Source organism: Ranitomeya variabilis, chromosome 4, assembly GCF_051348905.1.
Source record: "Ranitomeya variabilis isolate aRanVar5 chromosome 4, aRanVar5.hap1, whole genome shotgun sequence".
In the NCBI taxonomy this organism is placed as follows: Eukaryota; Metazoa; Chordata; class Amphibia; order Anura; family Dendrobatidae; genus Ranitomeya; species Ranitomeya variabilis.
The window spans coordinates 429,302,020-429,321,826 of NC_135235.1; the positions used below are offsets into that span (position 1 = coordinate 429,302,020).

Below are 19,807 nucleotides of genomic sequence, written 5' to 3' on the forward strand. Positions count from 1 at the left end.
ACGTGACTTTAATGTTCCCGTGTTCATCATATGTCTGGCCTGTGGGGTAGGGCAGTAAGACAGAAGGCTTTTACTACACAGAAAAACATCCACGCCCGGCTATGTTCTACGTCAAATCTGTTAAATCCATGTGGGGAAGGTGTATGTGTCTGGACACAGTAGATCTTCAGTGTGTCATCCATTTAAGGACTCATTCAGATGTCTGTGCAACATGCAAGTCCTGAACTGAGCGTGACCTCTTTGTTTCTATGAGGCTGTCATGATGAAGTTGGGCGACCTGCTGGAAATCTGTGCTTTGATCGTGTTGCACGGAAGTCTGCATGATCCCCTTTGATTTTAATGGCCGAAGCTGATCTGTAAAACTGATGAGAATAGAATATGCTATAAGTCTCACGGAACGGAGACACGGACTGGACATGGGACTCCCGACTTGAGCGTGGCAGCTTCATATACGGTAATTCTCTGAGACTGTTGCAATCAGGTTGGGAGACCTGCAGCCAGTCCGTGCTCAGATCCTGTTTCACGGATGTCTGCATGAACCCTTTCACAGTTACCGACTGACTTTAATGGCCGAGTCTGATCTGAAAACGGATGGGAGTAGGACATGCTTTGTGTCTCACGGAACGGAGACACCGATCCATTTTTAAAACTGATGTGTATATGGCTCAATTAAACTATATGGGTCTGTGTGCTGTCCACGAAAAAATGGACAGTACTAGGACGTGTCACGATGATGTCATATCTCTTAGTTTCAGAACAATGTCTCTGATTAGTGGTGTTGCGAGAATACTGTCCCTCCTTCCAGTACTGAATTGATAGTAATAAAAGACTATGACAAAACAAAATACCAGCTACAATAAAAAGGAGAATGTCTGGTGATATTGTAGAGGTATTGACTCACAGAATCCCACTGATCTGGTCATTGTGAGATCTTTAGAAAAGAACTTGCGGTTTCTTCTGAAGTCATTGTGATACTAACTATTCACTCAGTACAATTAAATGTATTCAGAATGTTTTATGACTAAAGTACAGTAGAAACTAAGAACAGTATTGTAGTGTATCCATGGTGGCCAAGTTTAATAGTGAACTGAATGAATGAGATGTGTGCTTGTTGCATACTGTGGGCTTTCACATTCAGGTGTGTTGTGCTTTTTTTTTTCTAAGCCAAAAAAAAAAAATAGAAACATGATTTAAGAGATGAAAAATGAAGATTATACATAGTCTAGATTTGCATCCTCAGATTCATGTGAAAGTCCATTTTTTGGTTGAAACACTTTGCAGGAATGGATGAGTGGCAGCATCTACCAAATCATGGCCGCATCAGAGTCTTTTTAGTTCTCGTGCTAATCTTTTTCATATAATGGTTATTTTACTTAAATTGACTGCTACATATTTTCTCCATTAAAGCATATTTTTCAATTTTTGTGATCTGAATCTCTATTTATGAGCACATAGTCCATTGAGATTCTAGGTACCAGTGATTTTCAGAAGCCATACTTGAATTTGAATGATAGAAGGAGAATACACGTAGATGACTCCAACGAATTCTTGTAGCGCTCATTTTCTTTGAAGTTTAAAACCTTGGCACAGACTTCAAATGTCTGTATTGTGTTGCAGTGTTTTCTCATCTGTGTATTAATTTAATCGCTCCTCTATCTGAACGTTATTGCATGACCAAATCCAGAACTCTGTATTTTTTTTCATAGCCCCCACATACAATAGTGCTGGAAATTTTGTAAACCCTTTAGAATTTCCATGTTTCTGCACAGGAAAGATATATATCTTGGTGTCAAATTCAAAGTAATTGCGGGTGAGGATGAATTTTATAAGTTTCACCACAGAATCAGCATCATGTTTCTGCAGAAATTTGAAATATAACTACATCACATTGTTGCACAAGTCCTAAAAGTTGAAAATGAGAACCAAATCAAGCAAATGATTGAAAAATATTACAAATTGTCATTTTGCAAATAAATAAATCTATTTGAATATAATACATCAGTGAGTGGCATAAGTATGTGAATCTTTGCTTTCTGTTTCTATTATGATCCCCATATGCAGCAATCACAATCTAAATGTTTTCAACAACTGTAAATTAGTCCTGTACATCAGCTTGAAAGAATTTTATCCCGTTCCTCCCTACAAAACATGTTCAACTTTGTTATGCTTCTCCCATAAACTGCTCACTTGAGGTCCTTCCACAATATTTCTATAGGACTATGGTCAGTACTTTCACTTGGCATTCTAAAACTTTAACGTTATTTTTCCTTATCTATTTTTCTGTAGAACAACTTGTGTGTTTTTGGTTGTTGACTTGCTTTATGATCCACATTCTTTTGAGTTTCAACTGATATACAGATTTCCTGACATTTTACTTTAGAATTTGCTAGTATAATTCAGAATTCATTGTTCCATTAATGATGGCAAGCTATTTTGGCCCAAATGCAGCAAAACAAGCCAAAGCCATGATGCTACCTCCATAAGTTTCATAGATGGTATGAGGTTTTTATGCTGTAGTGCAGTGTTTTTCTTTCCCAAAACATACACTTCTCATTTAAACTAAAAAGATATACTTTTTTTGTCATCCAGGAGATCTGTCACAGCACTGTTGCAGGATATCCCAAGGCTTGGGGCTCCTTCCCTATCCATAAATCTAGGGGCGCCCTAGCTATCCCTGCTCCCCAGATAACTTGTGATGGTGAAGATGCCGGGGCATTGTGCCTTGCTGAGCTTATAAAGTTTCCACTCAGAGAAGTGGGGAGTTGTAGTGTCTAAGAATACACAAACCAGACTAACAAGGCAAGGGATAAATGAAAATACCAATCAAACAAATGTGTACTCAGAAACAACAAAGTGGAACATCAGAAAGTAAAGGAAGGAAAAACCAAATAAGAGAGGATGAGAATATGCACACAGACAAATCACCAAGCAACAGTCTTCTGAACACTCCAAACGCCTCCTTAAACCACCAACACCTCCAACTCCAGAACCAGGAAGTATGAAACGAACACTTACAATCCCTGATTGCCAGAGGTGAATATATATAGCAGACGGGAGTGGCCAACACTGAACAGCTGAAACCATCAAAGCAGGAAAGCTCCAGGAACTCTCAACTGAACAGATTAACCCCTGCACCGCTATCACAAACCAGCATTGCTTAATATGATGGTGAAGTGCTTCTAATCAGTGCAGGAGTATGTGAAATTAGACACTGTGGTCTTATGGCCCCTCTCTGTCACGGCAAACCCATGACATGATCTTTAGCAAGCCTGAATATGATCAGTAATGTTCTTTTTGAAGAGCAGTGGCTTTCTCTTTGCAATGTTGCCATGCACACCATTACAGCTCAGTGTTGTAATGCAATTACGGAGCAGTTGCGCTCAGCCACCACCAGGGGGCAATGTTACGGGAAAAAAGGGTTGCACTTACTGTGTAGCACTTCGGTGCAGAAGTGCAGGCCGCCACCAGGAGGTGGCAGAGTAGTCAGACAGGCTGAAGTCAGCAATAAACAGGGAGATGAAGTACCAGAAGTCACAGCAAAGCACAAGGTCAGAGATGAGCCAAAAGTCAAAGCCACATGGGAGCGCGGTATCCAACACGTGAGACGGAAAGAGGAGTCAAGGTACAAGCCAGAGGGTCAAAAGCCAGTCGGTGAATGCAGTACCAGAGAGAGAAAAACCGGAGAGTCCAGAGTTCAAGCCGAGTCATACACTGTAGGGAAATCACCAAATGTACACTGGGTCAGGGATAGGGAACAGGTCAGACACACACACGGGAAGTCAGAGGCAGAAGGATCACTGGGGTATATGGATCAGCTGCTCTAGCCTGGAAGCATGAACTATCACTGACAAAGGCTACCTAAAATAGCACCAATAAATAGCCACCTGTAAGGTTTCTCTTACTGAGAGTGTTGGGGGACACTCACTTGGCCGCGATATTCAAGCACACGGGCACGGGTTTGTAAAACAAAGCAGTCCATGCGGTTTATTAAGCCTCATAAACCGGGTTACGCACAGTTCATAACATGAAACACAACAAGCACCAACTGGTGATATTTACTTGCAGCTTCAAACACTTCAGTGTACGGCTTTGCCTCACAGACACTAACGTGCTGGGCCTCTCACTTCGCCCAGTTACCAGGGTGTCCGTACGCCGTACACTTCACCAACGTCCCAAGTCACAGACAGCACATGTGACTCCGGGTTGCCGTCTCTAAACACGCTGGTCCTCCCTTAACCAGTTCCCAAGGGAGACCACACAGTTCATAGAACTTCACAAGCACTACCGGCCTGTACGATACCTGACGGGAGCTCCGGCTCCACCTGCTGACTCCTTGTCAGTGCACTTCTCCGGGTAAACTGCCTAACAGGGATCACCGACTTGCCTGGCCGGCACACATTCGTCAGTCCAGACCCACCGAAGGACTGTAGCTTCCCCAGTTCCACTGTGCACTGCTCCAGGATCCTAGTCATTCCTAGGACGATCCCACGCCAGCAGGTGCTTTCCAGGAAGCCTCCTCTCAGGCTTCCAACACAGGAACACACCGAGCCCTCAGGAACTCCCTCAGGGATTTTGCAGTTGGACCCTTCAGGTCCAAACACTGGAACCACACAGGAACATGTGACCCACACTCTGGTCACGTTATGTACCTGTAACCACACCCACAGTAATGGATCACATGGGCTGGTCACGTGATCCTGACATCACTGCAGGTCAATTCTCACGGCCTCAATACAACTCCGTGCAGATCCCGGGGAGACCATGCAGCGCCCCCTACCTGTTACAGGGGTTACTGCATCACATATATCACACACCCAAGAACCAAAGAGAGGAAGTAAAAGTTAACCCCTCCAAGACCAGGCCGGGGAAAGAGAAGCAAGAAGCAAACCCCGACCTGGATCACGAAAAGTGTCCTCCTGATGGTGGACTAATGGATATTAACTTTAGATATAATGAGAGAGGCCTTTAGTTGCTTAGAAGTTACATTGGGTTCCTTCGTAACCTCTCAGATTATTATATGCCTTGGTCTCTGAGAAATTTTTGTAAGTCGACCACTTTTGGGGAAGGTAATAATAGTCTATAATTTCCTCCTTTTGTACACAATCTGTCTGACTGTGGATTGGTGGAGTAACAACTGCGTGAGGTGGTTTTATAACTTTTTTCAGCATGATGATCATCAACATCTTTTCTTCTGAGGTACACAGAAATAACCTTTGTTCATGCCATGAAACTGTAATGCAACTGCAAGGCAGTTGCACGCAACCTCCACCAGGGGGCGCAGGTAAGGGGTGGCGCCAATAAATAGCCACACACAAACCAAAGAGAGGCAGAAAAGGTTAACCCCACCATAACCAGGCCGGGGAAAGAAAAGCAAGAAGCAAACCCCGACTTGGATCATGACAGAAACACTTCCACATACATATGTTGTGAAAACCAGACTTTGATCGGTCTTAAAATGTAACCTGTTAGGCTAGGGTCACATTGCGTTAGGGCAATCCGTTAAGCGCATAGCGCTAGCGGATTGCGCTACGCAATGCTTCTCTAGGGTCCGCATTCGGCGTCCCCGCTAGCGCAGATCCCCGATCTGCACTAGCGAGGAACGGACCTCGGGCGCGCCGCGGACGCTGCAAGCAGCGTCCGAGGTCCGTCACTCAAATGACGGCACATCGCTAGCGCCCGCCCAATGTGGGCGGGCGCTAGCGACGCGTTCACCATTACAGGCTATGGCGGCGTTAACGGACTACGTTAACACCGCGTTATGCCGCGGTGTAACGTAGTCCGTTAAATGCGGTCACATAACGCAATGTGACCCTAGCCTTACCCGCTCATATATAATTGGTATCCTTTTGATTGAAAACATTAGACTAATTTCATCTTCAAATCATCTGCTAATCTTAAAGGTTCACATGCGTTTGGCACTCACAAACAAGTGATATGGGATAATTTTCCTCATTTAAAGGGAATCTGTCACCTCATTATTCGCATATAAGCTTCGGCCACCGCCATCTAGGGCTTATCTACAGCATTCTGTAATGCTGTAAATAACCCCTGATGTAACCTGAAAGATAAGAAAAACAAGTTAGATTATACTCACCCAGAGACTGTTCGGTCCGGGTCCGATGGGCGTCGCAGGTCCGGCGCTTCCCATCTTCATGCGATGACATCCTTTTCCTTGCTTCTGTCACGGCTCCTGCACAGGCGTACTGATTTGCCCTTTTGGCAGCGTAAAGTATTGCAGTGCGCAGGTGCTGGGCCTCTCTGACCTCTCCTGGCGCCTGCGCACTGCAGTACTTTGCTCTGCCCTCAACAAAGCAGAGAATTATGCCTGCGCAGAAGCCACAAAAGCAGCAAGGAAGAGGACATCATCGCATGAAGATGGGAGGCGCCGGACCAGCCCATCGGATCTGGACCGCCCCTGGATGAGCAAAATCTAACTTGTTTTTCTTATCTTTCAGGTTACATCAGGGGCTTATCTACAGCATTACAGAATGCTGTAAATAAGCCCCTAATGGCGGTGGCCACAGCTCATATACGAAAAATTAGGTGACAGATTGCCTAATTAAATAAAAAAATTACAGTCTAATGTTTCTGACTCATTTGGTCCTTTTTTCCACTTTTAGGACTTGTGTGAAAATCTAAAGTTTTAGGTAAAATGTATGCAGACATATAGAAAATTCAAAAGCGTTCACAACATTCATACATACAAATAGCTTTCTCCTATTATAGTATTTCTTATTTATTTATGGCTGATTTTACATGCCCCTCCATCTAATCGTATTTACAATTTCAGAAGATAAGATATGAGAAGCTATTTGGTGTGGTCCGCTCCACGCTCTACAGAACTGCTTTTGCTGATCCTGTGCTTGCCTAAAATTTTTGATGACTACGACCTTCTCTGCATTTCACAGGCAGGGACAGTGATCACATCAGCAGCTCTATATTATGTGGACTCTTCCAAACAGCTCCAGCTATTTCAGTTAAACATAGAGTGAGCTAAATTTCGGGAATGTCCCCAGTGTTACTTGATGTGTGCAGGACATTTTCTGATGGGTTGATTTTTCCTGCTACCTTTCCTGCAATTTAAAGGAAGCATTTTCAGTGATAAAATGATGAAATGTTTAATAAGATAATCTTAACACTTTGCACATGCAACCTAAGAAGTGCCAAGAGCTAATTTCTGCATGCACTGTCCACCTGGCTCCTGGAATCTGTAGTAGATCTCATTTTCTTGTCATTGAATTTTACATAGAACGTTCTTCTTAAGGCTACTTTGAAAATATCACATTGCATATAATTAGGTTTAGAAAGTTTTTAATTGACGGATGTTTATTTACTGATTCAAGCCATGTCTTGTTAGAGGGATTGTTTCACAAGAGCTGATTTTGGTATAGGTCAAATGTGATATTACATTGAAAGGACTACTTCCATTGGCCTTCTTTTATCTGTTCTTTGTTGCTGATTTTGGCTTGTTTGTAATAAAGGGCTGTAACTTAGATTTTCTTCAGTGTTCTGAGGCACTGCTAGTATTGGTACATAGGTAAGTATAGGTTCACCATGCTCATACTCTTTCTATGCTTTCAGCAGGATTTTATGATTATGATTATTGACATACTGACCCATCAGCAAGTGACACTATTAAATCCTGGAGTTGATTTCGGTAATCTGTATGTTGTTTGACAAAATTCCATGTCGATGATCAAAAGCTGCAGAGATGCCTACTCAAAATCTTTTATCATTACTTATACAGTAATTGCAAAGAAGGCTAAAGTACAAACTTCTGTGAAATATATATTTATATAAATGGGCAGCTCTGAACTCATCACTTCACTATTTCTTAAGTAACCTGAGCATTATAATGAATAATGCAGCTGCAGTCTGAGACGTATTATGAATTTTACTTCCTTACTAAATTCCTTGACTTCTAGAACTATAGTTCTGTGATCGACAATTAATATTCTGGAGTTACGTGGGAGATTTTACCAAGTTTTTCCTATGCTATTTGATGGGGCATAAACTAGTGATGGGGACCCTGATGCCAGTATATTACTTACATCAAACAACCATTTCCATGAAATTCCTGGCTATCTGTTGCAGTGCTGGAGTCCTCTCCATTTTGTGCACTTCTGTGATATTCATAAGTTGCTGCTCTTCCCAATCCTGAAAACTGAGTAAACAGAACATGATGTTACACCTATATAAAGTAGATAAAGAAAAACATCCAGGTGCATCTCTATCAGGAAGGACAAGCTTGTATATTCTTTACAAGGATAGCCCATTCCATTATGAGGCATTGTGATGCATCATTTACCCTGTGGTTGCTCTGAATATCTGAACCTTATAATTATAGGAAATATTGATTTTGGACACAACCCTAAGGGTATGTTTCCACGATCAGGAATCGCTGCGGATTGGACGCTGCATACAGCCGCAGTGTCCAGATGTTACACCATAGTGGAGGGGATTTTGTTAAATCCCATATCCACTATGCGTGCAAAGACGCAGGTGGCAGACCTGCGTATACACACATGCGGCGCGTCTTTATAGACCACAGCATTTCTATTTATCTTGCGGAGACGCTCCGTCTCCGCAAGATGAGTAGCACCATTCTATGTATAGGGTGCTGTGATTCTGCATGTGTTCAATGAACACAGCGGAATCACCGCTCTTACAAAAGCCGGGTGTCTGCTGCTTCCAAAGCGCTGCCATTCCAGACTGTGGAAACATAGCCTAATAGTCCATAATATGCTAGGTTTCTGCTGGTTTTTTTTAAGTGCATTGCTAAATGCTAAAGAATACTATTATCTATATACAGTGACTTGCAAAAGTAATCACTCCAAACCTCCCCCTTCCCCCTGGAATTTTTCAAATCTTGCTACCTCACAAACTGGAATGTCACTGGTTTTTTTCTGATGGTTTGCAATATCCCTACTGCTGTGAACATTTGATTTTCTTTTTATTCTGAAGCAAACAACAATTAGGACAAAATAACTGAAAACTTCAATGTGCATAACTATTCACCCCCCTAAAGTCAGTACATTGTAGAGCCTTATTTTGTGACAATTACAGCTGCAAGTCGCTTTAGATGAGTTTTTATGAGCTTTCCACATCTTGCCAGTGGGATTTTTGCCCATTCCTTAAGACAAAACTGCTCCACCTCCGTCAACCTCCTCTGGTGAACCACAATCTTCAAGTCTGACCACAGATTCTAATTGGATTGAAGTCTGGGCTTTGAGTAGGCCACGCCAAAACATTTACACTTTTCCCCTTAATCCACTTCAGTGTTGCTTTAGCAGTATGCTTTGTGTCATTGTCTGTTTGGAAGATGAACAACCATCCTAGTCTCAAATCGCTAACAGACTGAAACAAAGGCGAATATCCCTGTATTTTGCACCATCCATCTTCCCACCGACTCAGATCATTTTCCCTGTCCATTCTGTCAAAAACCAACCCCACAGCATGATACTGCCATCACCATGTTTCACTGTGAGGATGGTGTTCTTGGGGTGATGAGCTGTGTTGGTTTGGCGCCAGACATAGCATTTACCTTGGTGGCCAGAAAGTTCAGTTTTGGTCTCATCTGACCAAGAGCATCTTCCTCCATACATGTGTGGAGTCTCCCACATATCTTTTGGCAAACTCAAAACAAGCCTTACAATTTTTTGTGTGTAAATAAAGGTTTTTTTCTGCCCACTCTTCCATAAAGGCCACCACTATGGAATGTACGGCTTATTGTGGTCGTATGGACAGATACTCCAGTCTTTGCCTGGGAACTCCTTGCCCGGGCTGAGAGTTTTGGTGGGTAGTCCTCTCTTGGCAGGTTTCTCATGGTGCCTTATTCTTTCCATTAATAATCATGGATTTGATGGTGTTCCAGTGGATCATTAGAGCTTGGGATTTTTTTTAACCCAACCCTGGCTTGTTTGGCATTTTCTCTTGCTAAATGGTGTTGCATCCTCTGTGGCTCTTCAGAAAAGGTGTGTATATACTGACCGACTATAACAAGCCAAGGGGGTTAATACTTTTGCAAGCCACTGTGTGTATAATATATGTAGATATCGTATTTTTTGGATTATAAGACGCACTTATTCCCCACAAATTTGAGGGGAAAATGGGGGTGTGTCTTATAATTCGAATATACCTTACTGGCCACGGTGGAGCAGAGTCCCAGGATCGCTGCTGGTGGAAGCAAGAGTGGAGCGTTGCTGCAGGCCGCAGGCTGGGATGAGGGGGGTGTTTCGGATGTGCGACATTGAGGGTGTTTGGTGGTGTGGGGGATCCGCCAACATTTTGTGAAAGCCTGGAGCCCCCACACTTCCATGATTTACAATGTGGTGGACTCCGTGAAAATGGCTGCCGGGGTCAGCGCATGCGCAGATGGAGATCTCAGCACCAAGATCTCAGGAGATCTCAGCTCCAAGATCTACATCAGCGCATGTGCCATCCCTGGAAGCCATTTTCCCTGAGACCACCGCAAAGTAAACCATGGAAGTGCGGGAGTGCCGGGCTTTCATAAAATGTCAGCGGAGCCCTGCACCACAAAACACCCACAGCGTCGCACATCTAAACCCTCCCTTCTCCCAGTCTGGTGTCCGCAGCATCGCCCCATTCTGGCCTCTGCCAGCAGCGACGCTGGGACCAAGCTTCACCGCAGCTACCAACCCTAGTAAGCAATAAGACGCATTGGATTGTAAGAAGCACCACCACTTTATTAAAAAAAAGGTTTTTTTCCAATTTTTCTACGCAAAATTTGGCGTGCGTCTTATAATCTGGTGCGTCATATAAACTGCGAAATACGATGTGTGTGTGTATGTATATATATATATATATATTTATATATATATATATACTGTATATATAAAAATACAGTACAGACCAAAAGTTTGGACACACCTTCTCATTTAAAGATTTTTCTGTTATTTTAAATTATTGTGGAAATTCAAAAACTGAAAAGTGGGGCATGCAATATTATTCGGCCCCTTTAACTTAATACTTTGTTGCGTCACCTTTTGCTGTGATTACAACTGCAAGTTGCTTGTGGTATGTCTCTGTCAGTTTTGTACATCGAGAGACTGAAATTCTTGCCCATTCTTCCTTTCAAACAGCTCGAGCTCAGTGAGGTTTGATGGAGATCGTTTGTGAACAGCAGTTTTCAGCTCTTTCCACAGATTCTCGATTGGATTGAGGTCTGAACTTTGGCTTGGCTATTCTAACACCTGGATACGTTTATTTGTGAACCATTCCATTGTAGATTTTGCTTTATGTTTGGGATCATTGTCTTGTTGGAAGACAAATCTCCGTCCCAGTCTCAGGTCTTTTGCAGACTCCAACAGGTTTTCTTCAAGAATAGTCCTGTAATTGGCTCCATCCATCTTCCCATCAATTTTAACCATCTTCCCTGTCACTGGTGAAGAAAAGCAGGCCCAATCCATGATGCTGCCATCACCATGTTTGACAGTGGGGATGGTGTGTTCAGGGTGATGAGCTGTGTTGCCTTTACGCCAAATATATCGTTTGGCATTGTTGACAAAAAGTTCGATTTTGGTTTCATCTGGCCAGAGCACCTTCTTCCACATGTTCGGTGTGTCTCCCAGGTGGCTTGTTGCAAACTTTAAACAACACTTTTTATGGATATCTTTGAGAAATGACTTTCTTCTTGCCACTCTTCTATAAAGGCCAGATTTGTGCAGTGTATGACTGATTGTTGTCCTATGGACAGACTGTCCCACCTCAGCAGTAGATCTCTGCAGTTCATCCAGAGTGATCATGGGCCTCTTGGCTGCATCTCTGATCAGTCTTCTCCTTGTTTGAGATTATTATTATTATTATTTATTTATATAGCACCATTAATTCCATGGTGCTGTACATGAGAAAGTGGTTACATACAGGGTTATAAATATCGTTTACAGTAATCAAGTTTACAATGACAGACTGGTACAGAGGGGAGAAGACCCTGTCCTTGCGGACTTACATTCTATGGAAAGTTTAGAGGGATGGCCGAGTCTTGGTAGATTTGCAGTGGTATGATACTCCTTCCATTTCAATATGATCGCTTGCACAGTGCTCCTTGGGATGTTTAACGTTTTGGAAATCATTTTGTATCCAAATCCGGCTTTAAACTTCTCCACAACAGTATCACGGACCTGGCTATTGTGTTCCTTGGTCTTCATGATGCTCTCTGTGCTTTAAACAGAACCCTCAGACTATCACAGAGCCGTTGGATTATATTTATCATCATTAGGCATTTAGGACAGCATTGGATCATTCAGAGATCCACAATGAACTTCTGGAGTGAGTTTGCTGCACTGAAAGTAAAGATGCCGAATAATATTGGACGCCCCACTTTTTAGTTTTTGAATTTCCACAAAAATGTAAAATAACCAATAAATTTCGTTCAACTTCACAATTGTGTTCCACTTGTTGATTCTTCACCAAAAATTTACATTTGGTATCTTTATGTTTGAAGCATGATATGCGGGGAACGGTTGAAAAGTTCCAGGCGGCCGAATACTTTTGCAAGGCACTATATATACAGTATATATGGATCTGCGGTACCTAGATGCTGCCACCATGATTTTGGAGAAATTGCTATGTTCTCACAGCATTCAAGAATTTCCAGTTGGTGCCGGTAACAGCTGGTCAGTGGGGGTATTAATATCGATGGCCTTTGCCGAGAATAGGCCATCTATTACTAAGCAGTGGCCAACCTCTTTAAGGCAATATACTAGCTTTAAAGCTGCACACAGTGAGCAATATATGTAACGAAATAATAATGCAATACATCTCTGGCAAAAATTAAGAGACCACTGCACAATGTTCAGTTTGTCTGATTTTTCTCTTTATAGGTATATTTTTGAGTTAAATGTAAATTTTTCATTTATTCTATAAACTACTGACAACCAGGTCTTCGAATTTCCACGCAAAAATTTTGTATTTTTTTTTCGGAAAAGGAGAAGTGGTCAAATTACAAAAAAAACAGTGCTTTCAGACCTCAAATAATGCAACGAAAACAAGTTCATAATCATTTAGAAACAACAGTACTAATGTTTTTACTCAGGAAGAGTTCAGAAATCAATATTTTGTGGAATAACCATGATTTTTAATCACAGCTTTCATGCGTCTTGGCATGCTTTCTACCAGTCTTTCACACTGCTCCTGGTGCAAAAATTGAAGGAGTTCTTCTTTGATGGCTTGTGACTATCCATCATCCTCTTGATTACATTCCAGAGGTTTTCAATGGGGTTCAGGTCTGGAGATTGGGCTGCCCATGACAGGGTTTTGATGTAGTGGTCTCTTAATATTTGCCAGAGCTGTATATACTTACCCTGTTGCTCCCTATCATTCCAGCATCATGTCTCTGGTACCCTCTATTCCCGATCAGCCTTCAATAGACCTGCTGATTTCATGTTCACTATGCCCCAAGTGACTGTTACAACCAATCACTAACAAGATCACTGAAACCAGTGATTGGTTGCAGAAATTATGAGGGGTATACAGGAAAAGATGTCTTGCTGCCAAGTTAAACAGAAGAACAGTGAAGTTCAGGAGAGTCATGGTGCTGGAATCTCTGGGATTGAAAGGTTTAGTACAGGGGTGGACATGCCGCATGTGCAGCCGATGCGACTACATTGGGGCCTAGAGGTGGAGGGGGCCCCTGCAGGGTGGCTAACACTGGGGGCAATCTGGCCAGTTTATTTGGCCCAAAGGGGACCCTGGCCAGATTGCCTTCATGTGTGGCAGGCAGTGATTCCTGCAGCTCCACTGCCTACCGGAGAAAATGGCAGCGGAGTGGAGCTGCTTTTCCTGTCTGACACAGTAGTGCCGCTGGATGACGTCAGCATTCAGTGCGCATCTGTGTCAGACAAAAAGCTGCTAGTGAGGAAGATACTTGGCTGCGGGGGACATGCGGAGAGGTGAGTGGTGCTGTGTGTGTGTATATGTGTGTATGTACAGTATGTGCACAGCTGCGGGGAACGTGCTGTGAGATGTCTGTGTATGTGGGTAGGTGGTGGAGAGGGCAATGATGGGGTGATGGAGAGGTCAATGATGGGGGTGGTGGGTAAGAAAGCAATGATAGAGGTGGTGGAAAGGGCAATGATGAGGGTGGTGGGGGAGAAGGTAATGATGGATGTGGTGGAAAGGGCAATGATAGGGGTGGTGAGGGAGAAAGCAATGATAGAGGTGGTGGAAAGGGCAATGATGGGGTAGTGGCAGGGAAGGTAATGATAGAGGCGATGGAAAGGGCAATGATGGAGTGGTAGAGGAGAAAGCAATGATAGAGGTGGTGGAAAGGGCAATGATGGAGGTGGTGGAGAGGGTAATTATGGAGGTGGTGGGTGAGGGCAATGATTGGGGTGGTGGAGAGGGCAATGATTGAGGTGGGGGAGAAGGAAATGGGGGTGGTGGAAAGGGCAATTGTGGGTTGGTGAAGAGGGCAATGAGGGGGTGGTGGAGAGGGCAATGATGGAGGTGGGGGAGAGGACAATGATGGGATGCGGGGGGAGGAGGACAATGAGGGGTGCGGCTGATTTGGATAGGAGAAAGGGGGACTTATAATGAACTTTCGAACATTGGAAGGGGAGGACGTTTGATATTGAAGTTAAATGAATTGGGTTGTGGAGGAGAGTACTAAGCCTCTGATAGCGTCCTCCCACATCTCACAAATCATTGTGATGCTATCGGGGACTTAAAATTTATTGGGGATTGAGAGAGGAGGCAATAAGGTTCATAGGACACTTTAGAATGAACTGAATGGTGGGAGAAGACGCTGTCAGGGACTTGTAATTAATTGGGAGGTGGTGGAGGATGATCAGTACCTGATATCATCTTCTCCCACCCCCAAATTCATCAGGATGCTATCAGGTACTTAGAATGAATGGGGGCGGCACAGGACAGGGACTAAGGCTATGTGCACACGTTCAGGATTTGCAGGAGAAAATTCTGGTGCATCTCCTAATGTGTTGGCAGGAAGAAAATTACTTAAAATGCATTTATTTTTTTCCACATTTTTGTCATGCCTTTGTTACATGTTTTTCCCCATTAGTACGGGTGAAGTACACTGCAAGAATTGACATTATGCAAATTTTAATCTGCTGCAAATTTGCAAGGAAAAAATAAGCAGCGTGTGCAGGAGACTTCAGGGATCTCATTCACTTTTCCTGTACTTTAAAACCTTGCATATATTCCGTGTGCAAATAGCCTTACAGGTAATTGGGGAGAGTCACAGACTAAATAATTAATATTATTGGGAGTCAGAGATTATAGTTAATGGGGGACACAGTGCTGCTTATCACATTATATTTTTGATGGTGCGTGGCTAATAGAATATTAATGGTGGGTACATATCTGTATTCAGGGGGAGACACATGTATGTATACAATGTATGTGACCTTGTTATTTTCAGGGCTCCGACGATCATCGTGACAAGACGAGTCATGTCTAGGAGATGTCAACATGAAGGTCTGACCAGATGGAGAAGAAACAGAAGAAAGCGGCTCTAATCAGACGAAACGTCAGCGGTAAGTTCCTGGATGTAGATATTATTCTGTATCTGCACTGTGTGATTTGGAGTGATAATGTTTGTTTTGTAAAATCCCTTATTCTACATTCTCACATTTGTGTGAAATGTCCGTGTGCTTCCAGCTTTTTTTATCAGATGGCATACGGACTCAGAGTTTTATAAGTCCATTCACACATGCATGAAAATCACGGATCTGAGAATGAGATCCATGAGGGTCAGAGAATGTTCTGTTCCGATCCGATTTTGAGGTTCAGAATAGGAGATGCTCAATGCATCTGTAAAAGCGAGCAGCACACTGACACTGCACACGGATACAGGGATGTAGCCTGATTATGTATAGCACAGTCACTTAGTATATAGCGTATTCACTTATTATGTATAATACCATCCCTAGTTACATAGTTTCCTCTTTTATTATGTATAACACCGTCCCTTATTATATAGCTTCCTCTGCTGTTATGTACAGTGTTGTCTCTTACGTAGTTTATTCCTGTTATTTTGGTTTCCCACAGCGCCCTCTTTTATTACATAGTCCCCTCTCTTGTTAGATATAAAATTACTTCTGATGGAGCAGTCGGTGACCAGACGACCAGTCCATCAGCTCCTCCATTACAAAAGAAGCTGTCCCATACTCTTCAGGCGTCATTGCATTATACATCTAATAAGACAGGACGGTATGTAATAAAGACAGGGCTCCACATAATCCGATATGTATGGGACGGCGCTGTACATAATAAGAGAGGGCACCGTGTAATAAGGAGATGGCAATATACATAATAAAGGAGACTATGTGTGACTCATATATATATATATATATATATATATATATATATATATAATATGTAGCTTTGTCACCATAAAAGGAGGGATGGCAAGACACATTTCTTGCACAGGGCCCCAAGCTGTCAGTGTTTGCCTCTGCTTTAGTATATATTATTTAATTATTACTGCCTGTGTGCACTATATAACCCTTTTCAGGAAACTAAAAATTAGCATAATGCCTAAAAGAAAAAAAATATTTGCAAGCAGTTCTGGACATATCCAAGAAGTGACACAGCTAAAACACATACAAGTCTATTAAGGTACTGAACATTTAGTCTTTTTTATACTTTTTAATTGCGAGCCACTGAAAAGTCAAGTTCAAGTGAGTAGACAGCGATTGCCGTACCAGAGACAGGGTATCTGCAAAAGTATTTCTGTTTCTAAAAAGAACGAAAGAGAATTGTAGCCTTATAGAAATTGTGGATTGGGAAGTTATGATTAATATCAGAAATCCTGCACACCTTTAAGAAGGCAGTTGTTTTCGACCGTTTACTTTCTGTTTTCTTTGGTACACAATTGAATCTCTTTTATTAGTACTTATAGTGTTTTGTTAAAATGAATGGGATGTTTATGAAATGAATGGGTTTTCTGGGTCGTCCAGAACAAAAGATGTGCTAGACTTTTTCAACTCTTACAGAGGAGTCCTGAAAGTACCACCCCACCTCATTCCCACAGTAAATCTGAATTCTCTAATATATTATTTGAAAAATTGCTTTCTAAATCATGTAAATATTATATTTCCCTCTCCCACAGGACATACCTTCGTGCTTGGCATGGCTGGTGGCATCTGTTTGCTTTTTTTGCTCCTCCTCAGCATCATTCCCACAGGGAGCAGGAAGAGCTGGAGAAGACGTGGCCAGCAGCTTGTACCCAATAGTCGTGAGCGAACTGAAGCTGGTGGCGAGAGCTTCCCATTGGATTTCACTGCTGTAGAGGGAAATATGGACAATTTTATGACTCAGATTAAGAACCTGGCACAGTCTTTGTATCCTTGCTCAGCACAGCGTTTAGATGAAGAGATGAAATTACATCTTTTGAGTAACCACTCTATCACCTGCAATGATGGAAGTCCAGCTGGGTAAGTGTCTGTGGAGAGCAGACTGCTTACAATACTATAATGGTTAGTCGTATGAAGCATGATTGTCTGTCTGAGGGCCATAATGTAAATACAGTTGTGCTCAAAAATGTACATACCCCGGCAGAATTTTTGCTTTCTTGGCCTTTTTTTCAGAGAATATGAATGATAACACCAAAACGTCTTCTCCACTCATGGTTAGTGGTTGGGTGAAGCCATTTTCTTTTCAAACTACTGTGTTTTCTTTTTCTAAATCATAATGACAACCCAAAACATCCAAATGACCCTGATCAAAAGTTTTCATACCCTGGTGATTTTTGCCTGATAACATGAACAGAAGTTGACACAAATGGGTTTGAATGGCTACTAAAGGTAACATCCTCATCTGTGACCTGTGAAAAATGCCAGGACAATTGTTCGGGATGCTAAGAAACACACAAATAACATCAGCTGAAATACAGGCCTCTCTGAAAACTAGCGGTGTGGCTGTGTCAAGAGGCACAATAAGGATGCACTTGAAGAAAAATGGGGTGTATGGTCGAGTCGCCAGAAGAAAGCCATTACTGCGCCAATGCCACAAAATATCTTGCCTACAATACGCAAAACAGCACAGAGACAAGCCTCAAAACTTCTGGAACAGGTAATTTGGAGTGATGAGATCAAAATTGAACTTTTTGGCCACAACCATAAATGTTACATTTGGAGAGAGGTCAACAAGGCCTATGATGAAAGGAACACCAATCCTAGTGTAAAGTATGGAGGTGGATTGCTGATGTTTTGGGGATGTGTGAGGTGCAGAGGCACAGGAAACTTGGTCAAAGTTGAAGGAAAGATGAATGCAGCATGTTATCAGCAAATACTGGAGGCAAATTTGCAATCATCATCCCGGAAGCTGTGCATGGGACTTACTTGGATGTTCCAACATGACAACGATCCAAAACACAAGGCCAAGTCGACCTGTCATTGGCTACAGCAGAACAAAGTGAAGGTTCTAGAGTGGCTGTCTCAGTCTCCTGACCTCAATATCTTTGAGCCACTGTGGGGAGATCTCAAGCACGCAGTTCATGCTTCATGCTAGACAGACCAGGAATTTATAGGAACTGGAGACTTTTTGCCAAGAAGAGTGGGCAGCTTTACCATCTGATAAAATAAAGAACCTCATCCACAACTACCACAAAAGACTTCAAGCTGTCATTGATGTTAGAGGGGGCAATACACGGTATTAAGAAATGGAGTATGTGAATTTTTGATCAGGATCATTTGGCTTTCTTCTGGCGACTCGACCATGCAGCCCATTTTTCTTCAAGTGCCTCCTTATTGTGCATCTTGAAACAGGCACACCGCTAGTTTTCAGAGAGTCCAGTATTTCAGCTGATGTTATACGTGGGTTTTTCTTTGCATCCCAAACAATTTTCATGGCATAGGTCACAGGTGAGGATGTTACCTTTAGTAGCCATTCAAACCCATTTGTGTCAACTTCTGTGCGTGTTATCAGGCAAAAATCACCAGGGTATGTAATCTTTTGATCAGGGTTATTTGGATGTTTTGGGTTGTCATGATTTAAAAAGAGAAAACACAGTAGTTTGACAATAAATGGCTTCACCCAACCACTAACCATGAGTGGAGAAAAGGTTTTGGTGTTATCATTCATATTCTCTGAAAAAAGGCCAAAAAAGCAAAAATTCTGCCGGGGTATGTAAACATTTGAGCACAACTGAACCTGATAAATTTAATGTTGGTTTAGTTATCTATATTTGAAGAGGATGTTCACTATCCTTAGGATAGGTCCTCAGTGTCTGATCGGTCAGGGTCCGACACATGGCACCCCTGCCGATCAGTTGCTCTCGGTGTCGTCGGCAGCGGGCAGCGGCCACCAGCCGGAGCTGCTCGATTGCAGAGATGCTCCGTCTTCTGATAGTGGCCGTAGCAGGGTACTACACATTCGCTACCTACTTTTTTTTTTTGTCGCCAACACCGAGAACTGCTGATCAGCGAGGGTGCTGGGTGTTGGATCCTGCCTGATCACACATCTTAGGGATAGGTTATCAATGAAAAAGTAGTGGACAACCTCTTTAAAGGCATTATCATCTATTCTGAAGATATTTGATAACTTGTTGATCAGTGGTGGGCCAACTTCTGGGACCTGAATAAATTGGCATAATGGGGAACTCTTACCCCCAGTTGGAATGGAATAGCAGTGCTCATGTGGTAGTCTAGCGTTCAACCTGACATGCCATTTATATATGGGATAAAAGTTCCACAACTGGGATATTTCCCATTCTGCCAATTGGTCCATGTCTCAGTGGTCCAATAAGCAAGCTACCGCCTATCTTATAATTAGATCATAATGTATTTTAACTGGACAACTAGTTTATGTGCATACAAGAGAAATA

General features: G+C 42.6%; 1 protein-coding gene across 5 annotated transcripts in view; it reads left to right on the forward strand.

The window, feature by feature from the left end:
- The window catches only part of NOTUM (notum, palmitoleoyl-protein carboxylesterase), a 197,913-nt gene that overhangs the window by 91,199 nt on the left and 86,907 nt on the right, over window positions 1-19,807 (forward strand). For 4 of the 5 annotated variants that reach the window (XM_077251416.1, XM_077251412.1, XM_077251414.1 and 1 more), the window contains exon 2: window positions 17,093-17,417. In XM_077251416.1, the coding sequence (XP_077107531.1) occupies window positions 17,113-17,417 (305 nt within the window). In that variant the 5' untranslated portion in view covers window positions 17,093-17,112. Of the gene's footprint in view, window positions 1-15,400; window positions 15,516-17,092; window positions 17,418-19,807 lie in introns of all 5 variants that reach the window. The other variant, XM_077251413.1, reaches the window with a different exon arrangement.